Below are 13,202 nucleotides of genomic sequence, written 5' to 3' on the forward strand. Positions count from 1 at the left end.
CACCTCCTGTTTAGTGTGTACCCCTTCCCCATCTAAGCCTTCGTATGTCCATGCAGGTGGTTGGGGGTAGGAGGGCTGTAGGATCTGTAAGGGCTCTGCCAGTGTGTGGTTCTGACACTACCTTGTGGAGGTAGTGTTCTGGACCTGAGGGATGTCCTGCTCCAGGAAAAGCACTGGCACAGCATTTGTTTTCCTTCCCTTCTGAAATCCATGGCTCACCGACTCTTCCTCCTTGGCAAAGGTGTAGGGTAGTTAGAGGCAGATTCCTGCCCCAAAATGGGCTCTCTGCTGTCTCCCTGTCCTCCCTGCTGCCCCATGCCCTGACCTCTTTTGGTTGTACATTTTATTTCAAAGGAAAATAAATTTTTTTTTTTTTTTTTTGCCAACAGTCTGGGCTAGCCTTACTTGTCTTGGGGCTTGGACTCGTCTTTCTTTAATTGGAACTGAGGTGAGGGACAGGCTCCAGGATGGAGGGAAAAAGTCCATGACAGGGTATGATTCCAAGTGGTATCCCCCTAACCCCGCTCTTCCCACCTTAGATCTGGAGTGTCTAAGCCACAATTCTGGTGAGGAGGAGTGACTGAGCTATCCCTGTAATGACTCCAGGCTTGGTAGCTGGGATAACTGGGGGAGTCTTGGGTTGAGGCACAGGCCTTAGTTCTAGCCCCAGCTCTGTCGGTGAGACCTGCCACCTTCGGGTGTAAGGCAACAGCTCTCAAGTGCAGGACTGTGAGCACCTGCCTGCAGGCTGATGGTTCTCAACTTTTCCCTTTCTGAGCCTCAGATCACAAAGTTTTTCTTAATGCTTTGCATCTCAGTCCACTATAGAATCTGTGGCTGGGCCCCAGAGCAAGACTGGCCCCTCCAAGGGAGCCCAGAGCTTTGTTAGGGAAATTGGGGGCTGGGGGGAACCACAATGAAGCCTATTGTCTCCTGTCCCCTTTTACAGGAAACAAAAGGCTCCCAGTCTCTGGGGAGCCCTAGCCCATGCCCATCCCCTGCCCAACCCCCAATGCCCAGCACACAGGGAGGAGCCAGGGCCACTGGAGACAGGAGGTTTTATTGATGCTGATGGGGGTAGAAAAGGCCCCCAGGAGCCCGGGGAGGGAGGGGGATGAGTCAGTCAGCAGATGCATAAGGCCTGGGCACATGGGGGTAGGTTAGGGCACATTCATCTTCTCAGGATTCTATGGCTCCTTCTTTGGGAAAGGGAGAGAGCATCTTGAGGGGGGGAGCAATTCGAAGAGCAGCCAGGGAAAGGTTAGGGACAGCTGAGAGCTCCTAACCTGAGAGAAGGCACCATAATAGGCAGCAACATCTGTGTGGAAAGCTGGATCAACTGGTCGGTAGGGAAAATGGGGGAGGGGCACTGGGTTGGCTTCTTGGGGAGGGGTCCAACCTTGGCCTGGGTGAGCTCTCAGGAATACCTGGTGTTCCCAAGCAGAGTGGGGCAGGGCCCAAAGCCCCTTTCTCCGTGGGCCTCCTTAAGGAGAAATAGGCATTCAGAGAAAAGGGCATTCAGGGAGCCCCCTGGCAAGGGGTGCCAGAATTAGTCCTTAAGGCACAGCTGGGGGCAGACAAGGCGCCAAGGCACAACTGGTGGGGGGGCAGGGGCAGCCTCCAAGCTGAGTGCCAGGGTCACAAGAGGACGCAGGACCGCCCACGCTTGATGGGCGTGGGGTTGAGCACAGCCCGGACAGCCTCAGCAAACACTTCCTTGACGCCGTCCTGCTGCAGGGCTGAGCACTCGAGGTAGCGCACAGCATGGATCTGCTTGGCCAAGGCCTGGCCCTGCTGCGGTGTGATGGGTGCCTGGCCCTGCTCCTTAAGGCGCCGTAGGGTGTCAGGCTGGGCTCTCAGGTCCTTCTTGGTGCCCACCAGGAGGATGGGCACGTCGGGGCAGTGGTGGCACACTTCCGGATGCCACTTGTGCCGCACATTCTCGTAGGAGGGCGGACTGGCAATGGAGAAACAGATGACAAAGACATTGGTCTGAGGGTAGGAGAGTGTGCGGAGTCGGTCATACTCCTCCTGGCCCGCTGTGTCCCACAGGTTCAGGTTCACTGTGCGCCCGTCAACCGCACTCTGGGCACTGTAATTGTCGAACACTGTGGGGATGTATTCCTTGGGGAAGGCATTAGTCGTGTAGCAGATGAGCAGGCACGTCTTGCCCACAGCCCCATCGCCCACCACCACACACTTGATGCTCTGCATCGTGGGTGCAGCTGCTACAGTGGAGGCAATGCCTCCTTCCCCTTCTGGGCCCCTCTGGATGCAGTGACCTATGGACAGATCAAAGGGACACTCATGGTTATGGAGGCCTCTACCCATTGGGAAGAAGAATGGGGACACACAGAAGGAAACCAGTTCCTGTTCTCTTAACCTGACACCATCCTGCAATCCCATCAAGACAGATGTTAGAGAGGCAGATACACAGTGAGAGAGAGGCCCTAAGACCAAGCAAAGATACTCAGGTGTAAGGAAGATGGCATTATGTATTATGTGAAGCACCTAAGTTCTGGTACCAAACTGAATAAGGTCAAGTCTTGGTTCTGCTACTTGTACATGTGTGACCCTGGACAAATTACTTAACCTCTCTATGTTTCAGTTTTCTTATCTGTAAAATGAGCATAAAATAATACCTACCTCATTGGGTTGTTGTAAGGATTATGTAAATTAATACATGTAAGGCATTTAGAACAGTGCCTTGGTCATACTAAGCATTAGCTACTTTTTTCCTTTTCCTCCAGGCAGTATAAACACAAAAAGACAGTATACAAGTGTAGGGATCTACCAGATCCTCTACCAGACAGGGACCCCTCCCACTGAGTAGACTAGAGAGGGGTTCTAGCACAGAGCAGCTGTCCCAGGTCACTCTGAGATGCAGTGTGGAGTCTCTATCAACTCAGGGCCTATTCTGCCCAGTGCACTATGTTTTAACTCTTAAGCCTGACACCTTGACTACTGTGTGCAAACCAAAAGGCACAATGAGAAACCTGCTGAGTAAGGAGCACACTTCTCTAGACGGCTGCCCTATCTCAATCCAGGGTGCCTGAGAGGTGAGGAAAAGGAGGGAGAGCTGACCCCATAATTCTGTAAGCACAACAAACCCTATCTGGCAACTCAGTGCAGGAGAATACTGGAGATTGTGCCAGGGCTGGAATTTGGTCTGGAATCTGGGTGTGTAATGATGATGAATGAGGCAGAGGCTGTGGCTCCCAGACATTAGCATCTTCTCTCAAGGCTCTTGGTGGGGTGAGGTAGATCCTCCAAGCCCAGACAAGAGGAATGGACGGAAGAGGAAAACATTTATTTCCTCTGTCCTTTTCCTAAGATCATGGCATGTGCCTCTGAAAAATTTCAGAAGCTTTTAAACTCGGGTAGAAAACATAGTGACATTAAAGCACTATCACTGAGAATATATGCTGGAGTCAGATTGGCCAGGGATTCTAATCTCAGTTCCACCAACCAGTCATGTTTGATCTTGGGCAACATATTTAAGTTTCCTGAGTCTCAATTTTCTCATCTGTAAAATAGGAACAATCTTGCCTATTGTGTTAGAATTGCCAAAAGTATGAAATGAGCTAATGTGAAGCAAGTGTTTGGCATGAGGTGTGGCACATAGGAAATGCCAAATAAACAGGCTGCTGTAATTGTTAGTGGGGTAAGTATGAGAGAAGTCCCAGCTCCAGCCAATACCCTGGTCTCCCCTGTAGTTCACAGGGCCTTGGGGAGAGGAACTTCTGAATTCTGGGACACAGCAGAGCTTCCGGAAGCCCTGTGATTATTTATACTGCTATGGCAAGATTCCTCCTCTCATTGGCTACTTCCTCTTGGCCATGGGGGACTTTTTTTCTGGCCAGTATGTGACTTCCTTTCCCTGACTCTCTCCCACAACCAGGTCTGTGCTCCCTGGAAGGGACAGCCCTGTTTTAGACTCACCCAGTCTCTAAGTATCCCTTGTTCTACCCAAGCACCATCACCACGAGCCCATTTTCCCCATTTCACTTCACACATACTATACCCTGGTCTGAGAACCCCTTACCCCTCAGGTTGACCTCTCAACCATTGGTTCAGAAGCCTCAAAAATCAAAAGGAATCCCTCCCTGGGAAGCAGAGAAGGAATTCTGGTCATATGGGAACTGCACAGGACCCAGGACTTGGTCCCAGCTTGGAGGGAAATGGTTTCACTCCCTGAGGTTGCCCCTCTGGGGATTAAAAATATTTCCATCTTATTTGAATGAATAAACATGCGTTCAACCTCAGGTGAGAGGATAGAGAACCTCAGGGAATGGCTCTGGGAAGGAAATAAGGGTCCCCTAAGGCAGTGGAGAGAACCTCAGACTGGGAGTCAAGAGACCTAACATAAATCCTAGTCCCAGCTCTGCTCTGCTGCTGACTCACTGCAACCCAGCATGAGGCACTTAGCTTCTCTGGGCCTCAGCTTCCCAATCCATGAAATGGGGAGAAAAATGCCTGTGACAAGGGTACTAGGTAGATGAAATGAGACATCAAAAACCCTGGGAGCAGGGGATAGGATGATGGGCATATGAAAGGCCCCCAGGAGCACAGGGTGGGGGTGGGAGGACTGAGTCAGCAAATGCATAACGCCTGGGCAACTGGGGCAAGTTAGGGCACATTCATTCTCAGAATTCTGTGATGCCTTCCCTGGGGAAAGAAACAACCAGTTTTTTTTGGGTGGGGGGAAAGGGCCATCACTTGTGTCCACAGGATTATCTGGGAGACCCTGGCATTTTGAGATCAGGCCTCTTGGGCTTGTAAATCTTCAGTCCCACACAGAGCAGAGGAGTGGGTGTGGTAGTGTGACTGGGAACTCTTCCCCTACAAGCCCACACTGGGCTGGCCCAGGCAGGAAGGCAAGGAGGGAACTCTGGCCGGCAGTCACAAGGCCCAAGAGACTAGAAGTATAGCTGGCTCCGGGCAGCTCTCTAGGGAGGGGTTATCAACCGGCAATCAGTAAATCAGCCCTCAAAGAAGCTGGGAGGGACAGAGTAGCTTCCGGGCTGGCAAGGGAACAGGGACTGACACCGGAAAAGGATCTTGAGTGAGGTAGTGTCCAGAAACAGGGCAAAGCAGAAGCAGTGTGGTACAGAAACAAGAGCACTGGATACCTGAATTTGACCTCTTGGATTCACCTGCTGACTCTGCCCCTTGGTCAAAAGCCTTCACATGGTACAACCTTTTATAGGTACATGATGTTATATTATTTGATCCTTATAACAACCCGCTGGTAATATTCCTAATTTACAGATTAGGAAACAAACTCAGGGCACTTAAAGGAACCCAACATCACACAGCTAGTTAGCATGCAAGCCAGGACACAAACCCCAGTTTTGTCATCCAAAGTCCCATGTTTTCTTCAAATGTGTCACATAGCCTCCAAGTTACCCCTTACCAGCTGTCTTAGAGACCTTAAGCAAGTAAGTCACTTCCCTCCCTGGAGCCTCTGTTTCTTTATCTGTACAACAGGAGTGATAATACTTGCTCTCCCTGCCTTCAAAGGGCAGCTGTGAGGATCCCTGAGCATGGGAATGAATGTGCTTTGTAAACTGGGAAGTGCTATGTGCACAAGAGGTAACAAAAGCAATGCCTTTTATCCCAAGAGGCAGGAAGCACCATGTATGCAGGCATCCAGTGGTGGCATCATCCCAATTCTCCCTGCTCAGGTGTAGCTCAGACCCTTATCCTCTCTCTATCAACTCTTTTCTCTGAAATCCTATGGCCTGAGCTGGGTCAAGTAAGTTCCCACAGATCATTTAAGGAGGGCACATACTAGAAGGCAGGGTCTAACCTGTGGCATATAAGAAGCATCAGTCAGTGCTACAGAGGCCAATCATGAGAGAGGCCTGGTCTGCCTGGGGTCAGGGATCATCTGTGACTTATTTACTAGGTGACTTTTTTTTTTTTTTTTTAAGGATTTTTAAAGGATTTTTTTTTAGGATTTTTTTTTTTAAAGGATTTTTGTTTAGTAAATAATAAATTAAGGTTTGCAAATATATATAGTATTATTCTGGCTTTATATCCCGAAATTAATTCAGATCATGCCTGGTCCCTCACCTTGGTGTTCAGAGTTCCTCATAATCTGGTAGAGGTTTTGGAGTCTGACAGACCTGGGTTTAAATCCTAGTTCTTCCCCTTATGAGCTAATAGCACCAAACCTATCAGGTTGTTATAAGGATTAAGTGCAATATTTGTGCTTTGTAAATGTGAGTTCCCAGCTCTCTGCTCCAGAGGGATTTCCACTGTCCTTTGTAAAGGATCCAGGTTCATTCTTGCCTCTGGACTTTTCCTCTTGCTCTTCCATATGCTGTTGTCCCTTTACCCCTCTCCCATCTTCCTGACTCAAGGCCTAGCCTCAGTCTCACAGTCCCATGAGTCCATAGCATGGCTACCCCTTTTAGTAGCCATGCTATGGCTTTGGCTCGGTATGATTCTCCTCTGATAGTCATATGTAAGTTTCCTAGCTTGTGAGTGCCCCCCAATACTGAAGCTTGAGCTTCTCTCCACTGCCCTCACAGAAAAGCTAAGTACAGGGCTGGGCACACAGGAGTGTGCAGCCACTGCCTTCTGATTGGTTTGCTTCTGCCCCATTACTGAAATGTGGATAGATGCCATAGAAGCCCAGAATTGGACAATAACCCCACAGCCAAAAGCTTTGACTTAGATAAGCAAAAGTATCTCCTCACACTACCAGCTTGATCTGGCTCCCACAAGGAGCAGTCCATGGGAGCACAACTCATAGGAGGCTAATGTGGTCCCTAGAGCCCAGCTTTCACCCAATGGGACCTGGTCTTGGGGTGTGGCCCAGGCAGGCCCAGAATGGGGGAGGGAAAGGAAGCAGCAGATTGATTGCCAGATCTGTGGCCGTTATAGTAGGGGAAGTGTCCCAACTAGGAGTGGGGGAGGGGAGGAATGGGCTGCAACAGATGGGGGAGTGTGGAGGCAATGGGAACTTACTGTAGCCTTCTAACCTGCCTCCCTGACCTGGGGATCCCCTCCTACAGCCCTCCTTGAAATTCATTCTAACTATAATCCATCTGTGGGCATTCTCTTCCCTGAGCTCTGGTCACATCATCCTGACCCTCTACAAGCAGCCTCCACATACTCTTCTTCAAAATACAGCAAGCAACAATATTGGCTGTCCCTGTGGGAATCCAGCATTTCTCCCCTATTTCCATCCATCAACCCCTCCCTACCCCCACCTCCAACATCCGTCCTCCAGAGCCAAGTACTCTTGCCACTTCCTCCAGGAAAGTTTTTGCAAATCACCCAAATCCCAAATGACTTATCCCATCCCAGGTCTGGTCCTTATTTTTCTCACAGGTACATTCTATCTTGTATCACATGGAGGCTGAACTGAATCTTATCTCTCATCACTGGACTGAGAGGGTCTAGAGGGCAAGGTCCTAGTTGATCTGTCTCCCTGGGCTGAGCACAGCACACAGTGGCTATTAGTAAATAACTGAATGAACTAAATCCATCCCTAATGTCTTTGCACAGAGGAGTTCCTCTTCTTGGAATTCTGCTTCCCTGCCTCAGAGTCTCCCAGTCCTTCAGGGCCCAGTTCTGTTCCCCAGCTTCTCGAGGACATCAAAGCAACCCCCTCTCCTGCCCTACCTTCCCCAGCACTGTCTCTACTATACATTGCACTCAACTGGATGCCTCATGAGGAGGAAAGTCTGTCCTGCTTACTTCCAGAAGCCCAGCAGAGGGCTGAGCAAAAGCTGAAGACTGATACACATCTCCTCCCCCATCAATCCAGACTCTGACTCTGGGAACAAGGAAGAGCCTCCATGCCCCGGAGACACGAGACAAGGGTAACCAACTTCCTCCTTCCTCTATGGAGTACAATTTAGAGTAATGAACACACAGGCTAGATTGCCCTATCCTCAGGTGGGAAGGTGGTGGTGGGGTGGGGGTGGGGGGGGGGGAGGCAGGATACAGGCATAGCTGGCCCAGAGGTGATGAGGAAGATGGGTAGGAAAAGTGATCCTGATAAGGATAAGGACTGGTAATATTGGAAGACCCTTGGTCAAGGATGAGGTGAGGATCAGGGTTGGTGTTGGAGATGGCTTTAGAAGCTCTGCAAATCTTTGTTTTGCAGGAGAGGTGGAGAGGTGATATGAAAAGGCTCAAAGGGGCTGCAGCTGGCTGCAGCTGGGCTGGGAGGAGGAAGCTGGGGGGAGACATGAGGTCAGTGTGGGGCTGGGATGAGGCCAAGGGCTGAGTCTCCCTCGTTCTTTCCCTTCTCCCCATCAGCAGGGACAGAACCCAAGAGAGCCTAGTTCCCAGCCTTAAAAAAAAAAAAAAAAGAATGTAGGCCGAAGAACTCTCTGCTTCTTGCTATTCTACACCCTTCAGCCCTGCAGAGGAGCCTGCATGGCAGCAGTAGGGTAAGAGGCAAAGAGAGCTGATTCTACCTACTAGGGACTAGAAGGAGGAGGAAATGAGATCCGAGATGGTTGTAGCTGGGAAGGCTGTGGGGGGCTGGGACCCTTTCACTAAGTCCCAGTTCCCTTCCTTCTCTCACCATCCCAGCACTTGGGGTGCTCCTCAAAGGGTGAACCCTAGGACCAGGGCAGCTCTGGCTGGGGGAGCTAAGGAGACTGACCCTCCCCCACCAGGCAGCACAGAGGAAGGCTCCAACACTTGCTTCCTCCTCTCTTCCTCCTCCCCACCTAACAGCAGCTCAGCAGTCCTGGGGGCCCCACGAAAGGCCTGTGAAGTGGCACTTCCTTTGCCTTTGCTCATTTCACACGATGCTATACAGAAATGCCATGCTTTACAGAAATGTCATCCTCCCAATCCTGCCCCCCCCCCCGAAAATACCCAGAGAGACCCAGGGCGCCCTATCCCTTGGGCCCCGCCCCAGGTCTGAGGGGGTTTCCACAAGGGAAAAACACATCAGGGAGGAAACTCCGGCATCTATTTTCCACTGTCAGTGGGGCAGAGCTGGAGCAGGGCACAGGGTACTCCCCCGTATTGCTGCCCCCTAGCAAAATCCCCAACGCTCTGCCTACTTCTCTTCTCTCAACCTGTAAGAATCCTTGTGCTTTGGGGGGAAGAAGCTGCAGGTCCTGTCCCTGAACAGATAGAGACTACTCAGGCCTCTGATCAAGGCTGGCATGAGACAGGAGGGCCCAGGGTTAGGGGCACTGCTATGAGGAGCTTCTTGGGGGAAGAAGAGTTAGAGTTTTCAGTATTCTCTATGCTCATCGGAGGTACTGACAGGCAACTCCTTAATGCTGGAGCTGAGCTACAAGAGACCAAGTTGACCTGGGTTATACAGAGTTGGGAGCAAATCCAGGACAAGGACCTGGGTCTCCTAACCTCCAGTCTGATGTCACTTCCACAAAGGAGAAGGTGAGGTCTGTTACTCTGGCTGGGAATAGGCCCATGTCTCTGGTCTCATTCAGGATGACCCTACAATGGTTTATTCCTTCCGGAAATGGGCCAAAGGGATCTGGTTGATGCCTGAGCCCTTTTTGCTTCCACATTCCCTTGACTCTCATGCCTAGACCATACTAGGCTATGATTCAGCATTGACATTACTGTATAGACAGCCATCCTACCCTGCCCCAATTGAGGAGCAACAACTCTAGGCTCTAGCTCCTGGGGAGATGCCCTCCGCCCATGACATGAGGACAAAAGAGGAAGCTAGACCCTAGACAGGAAAACCAATCTGTTCTGGGGAGGTGGCCCAGGCTTTGTCTTTGGTTTCCCTCCTCACATACCCCTACAAGCCTCACCACTAATGGGTTTACACTGTGCATGGAGAGAGAGGTCTTCACTCTGGGCCAGGGCCCCACCTTCTTCCTAGTTGCCCAGCTACCCTCATTGTAATATCTGTCTCACTATAGCTACAGCTTCTCCTATCTTGCTGTTTAAGACCTCCTAAGAGCTCACATCAGCCACCTCATCTGCCCAAACAAGCTGGCCAGAAACAACTCTCCATATCCTAGATTTCCAACCAGGATCTGTGACAATCTCACATTAGCCATTTCTTCCTAAAATAAGTACTGGTTTAAGCAGGTGGGGAGTCAGAACTCCTGAATGGTTTTTTAATGAGCCATGATGCTGAAAAAGGACCTTGTATGAACATCCTTCTCTGAACTGGAATTTTTTGCAGGTCCCTGGGATTTCCTCCTGGAGTGGAATACCCTATACCTCCCAGAAATAACAGGAGATATAGGTGGGTGGAAGAAGGGATGATTCATGGGAGAGGGACAACTGTGCAAAGGGAAGAGAACAGAATGAGGAACCAGATTAGCCCTTAAATCTAGCTGTGCTTGGGAATCCCAAAAAAGTTCCCCTCTACTTCTCTTTTTTTTCTAATGGTGAAAAATGAATACAGTAGACTTAAGGAGGTAGAGAGGCAGGATCTATCAGTATGCTTCCCAAAGACTTGAGGAAGGAGCTTTAGAATGGGGACAAGAGCTTATAAACCCAGACTGAGCTGAAGTTAGACTCAGGAGAAATTCTTGAAAGAGGGAGAGTAGGCTCCTGGGTGAGAGGGGGAATATTAAGGATGCCTGAAGTCAGAGGGGTCAGCAGAGGGCCTTCTGGTCACCAACACCTTGCTGTAGCCCAGGGCACGTGGATTCCCAGCCTGGGAAGGCCCCTGAAGGCAGTAGGGAAGAGGGGGCAGACACCTTTGCCTTACAACCCTCTTCTTTTCCTGAATTGGAACTAAAACAGTTAAGACTGAAGTTAGACCAGCCATAGTCTTTCCTCCAGAATCCTACCTTTGCCCTCTCCCTTTCCTTCCATCACACCTAGCTGACCTGGTCCCATTCTCCCTAACAGGTGGTGTTGCTACCAGTAAGCATTGGAGTCAGGGACCTTTGGGCTATCCCCCAGCCTCCAGACCTGGCCTCTTGGTTAAGCAACAAAGAGTCTGGGTGATTTTGATTTCCCATGGCCTCTCTTACCAGTCTTATTCCTGTGTCACTCTACCCTGACTGCTACTGACTGCTTCTTCCTGCCTAACCACAACCTCACCCACTGCAGGTTCCCTTCATTCTGCTGGCTTCCCCTACTCTGAGCCATTTCAAGGCTGAGGGCAGTTATTTTGTCTCCAAGAGATAAAGATATAGACACACTGACAATCCCATGCAAACACACATATAGAAAGGGTTACCAGCCCTTTAATTGGCTCTATCACTGTCTCTCTGAGGTAGGGAGATTTGAAAAGGCTTTCAAACTCAACCAAAGATCTAGACCCCAAAGCCGGAGATAAGTGACTGAAAGGGAAGGGGATAGAGAGAATGAGAGGAGCGAGGGATGGTGGAAGAAGCAAGAGGGTGGGTATGTGTTTGGGAGCCAGAAGTTGGGCAAGGAAGGAAGGAGGAAATCTGCAGGGAACAGAGATGGACACAGAGGCAGAGCAGGTGACAGGACAGGACATAGGCATGACTGTGTGTTTAGGTGAAAAGACTGAAAAGGATGCAAGAAGAGGACGATGGAGGGTTTGTGGATAGGTTCTGAAGTAGGAACAGAGGGAGAGAAATGAGAATGTATACAGTTCAGGGACTAGCGATGGGGTGGGGGGTAGTGGGAGATGCTCCGAATAATTTCCCAAGTCCAGAGCCCCTGCTGCCTCCCAGAAGCTCTAGTCTCTCTAGCTCCTCAAAGCTCCTCTCTAGCTCTCAGTCCTGCTTTCAGTGATGCCGTCTTGTTAGGGGCTATCAGCACCTCTAGGCACCGGACAAAACCAGGCCCTCTCCTTCCTCAGTTTACCCCCAAAAGAGCAAGGCCAGTCCCAGGTCAGCTAGGCACAGAGGATGTTTGCTTACTAAATACTTGTTGCTTGATTCCATGGATGGAGAAGATGGGCGTCAGAAAAACAGACATACAGACAGAGGGGGGCTGGCGGAGCTCCCCCGCCCTCCTCTGAGCGCACAGGACCTTGAACTGCAGCCTGTGAGTGTGGGTCCGGATTGGCACAGATCTTCCAGAGAGGGAGCTCTTTCTCTGCAGTCTAAGGCTTCACAGGCCACAGACACCGCCCCCCTCCAACCTCCCAAGTGTCACAACTGCCGGAGCAGAGGGAGCGCCTTCTCCAGCCCAGAAGGCCCGCTCCCTCACACACTTCGGAACCCCCCTCCCCAAACTTCTGAGGTCACCCCACCCCCGAGTCCCATGTCCCAGCTCTTCCACTTCAGAGACTTTTCTCTCAGAGCGGGAGACCCTCCCACCTCAGTGGTCCCTCGCGGCTCCCGGGAACCGGGGCAGCCTCCCTCGGTACAGAAAGCCACCCTCTCAGAGCCGCCGCCGGCTTGCAGTGGCCGACTCCCCGCCCCGCCCGGCCGGCCGCGCCCGCCCAACTTGCAGAGAGCCGAGAAGCTCCCGCCCGCGGCCTCCCGCAAGCAAACTTCCCGGGCCCGCGTCCACACGCAGTCCCCGCCGGCCGGGCTCCCCTCTCCCGGACCCCTAGCCCGCCGGACCGCGCCGGGCCTCACCTGGTGCCCTCCCCGCCGCGGGGGAGCTGGGGGCGGCGGCAGCGGCTCGGGGCTCGAGAAGGAAGTGAGAGCGGGAGGTTGGAGGAAGTGGGGGGGGCGGGCCGGCCGGCCGGGGCGGGGCGCGGGGGCGGGCCCGGGCGGGGCGGGGCCCGACCAGGAAGTGCGGCGGCCTGGGCCCCCAGCTCTGGTCTCACCCCCACCCCCACCGCCTGCCCTGCTCGCGGCAGGGTCCTGCCCCCACCACCCCCACCCCCGCCAGACCCCAGCCCTCTGCCTCGGAGGCCCCTAAGTCAGGCCTCCTAAGGTCAGTCCTCCTAAGGTCAGTCCTCCCAGTCTCCTCCTTGCCACCCCCACCCCAGTAGAGGCCCTAGCCTAGGCGCTAGGCTTTTGCCCCCCTCCCCGTATGTCGCCCCCCCCCCCCCGCCCCGCGGGAAGATGTTAAGAACAGGCACCCCTAGGCTGCGTGCCTTCAGTCAAGCCCAGGATCGATCGCTGACCGTGGCTGGGGGTTGGCCAGAATGGGTCCGGCTGGGGCAGTCCCCACCCCTGCCCCGAGCCCTGGGGGAGTGCGGAGTGGTGGTGATTCAGTTGTGGGAAGGCCCCAGACCCCTGGGGAGGGTGCACAGACTGGGGGAAGGGGAGCTGGCGTCAGCACCCGGGGAAAGACAAGATCAGCAGAGGCGCCTGAGGAGCCGCGGGCCCCAAAAACAGGATGTCGTG

At 52.4% G+C, this 13,202-nt stretch overlaps 1 protein-coding gene across 1 annotated transcript; it reads right to left on the reverse strand.

The window, feature by feature from the left end:
* Positions 1–1,041: 1,041 nt before the first annotated feature.
* On the reverse strand, positions 1,042–12,603 carry RHOG (ras homolog family member G). The gene is made up of 2 exons (XM_047823838.1): positions 12,483–12,603; positions 1,042–2,282 (listed from the first exon to the last, which is right to left on the reverse strand). The coding sequence occupies exon 2, from the start codon at positions 2,212–2,214 to the stop codon at positions 1,639–1,641; it is 576 nt and encodes a 191-aa protein (XP_047679794.1). The 5' UTR covers positions 2,215–2,282; positions 12,483–12,603; the 3' UTR covers positions 1,042–1,638.
* Positions 12,604–13,202: the final 599 nt, after the last annotated feature.

The sequence above is a fragment of the Prionailurus viverrinus genome, chromosome D1 (assembly GCF_022837055.1).
Source record: "Prionailurus viverrinus isolate Anna chromosome D1, UM_Priviv_1.0, whole genome shotgun sequence".
Taxonomy (NCBI): domain Eukaryota; kingdom Metazoa; phylum Chordata; class Mammalia; order Carnivora; family Felidae; genus Prionailurus; species Prionailurus viverrinus.

Bases quoted from the DNA above. Each gene is read 5' to 3' on its own strand.
- RHOG (XM_047823838.1), bottom strand. From the start codon at position 2,214: ATGCAGAGCATCAAGTGTGTGGTGGTGGGCGATGGGGCTGTGGGCAAG.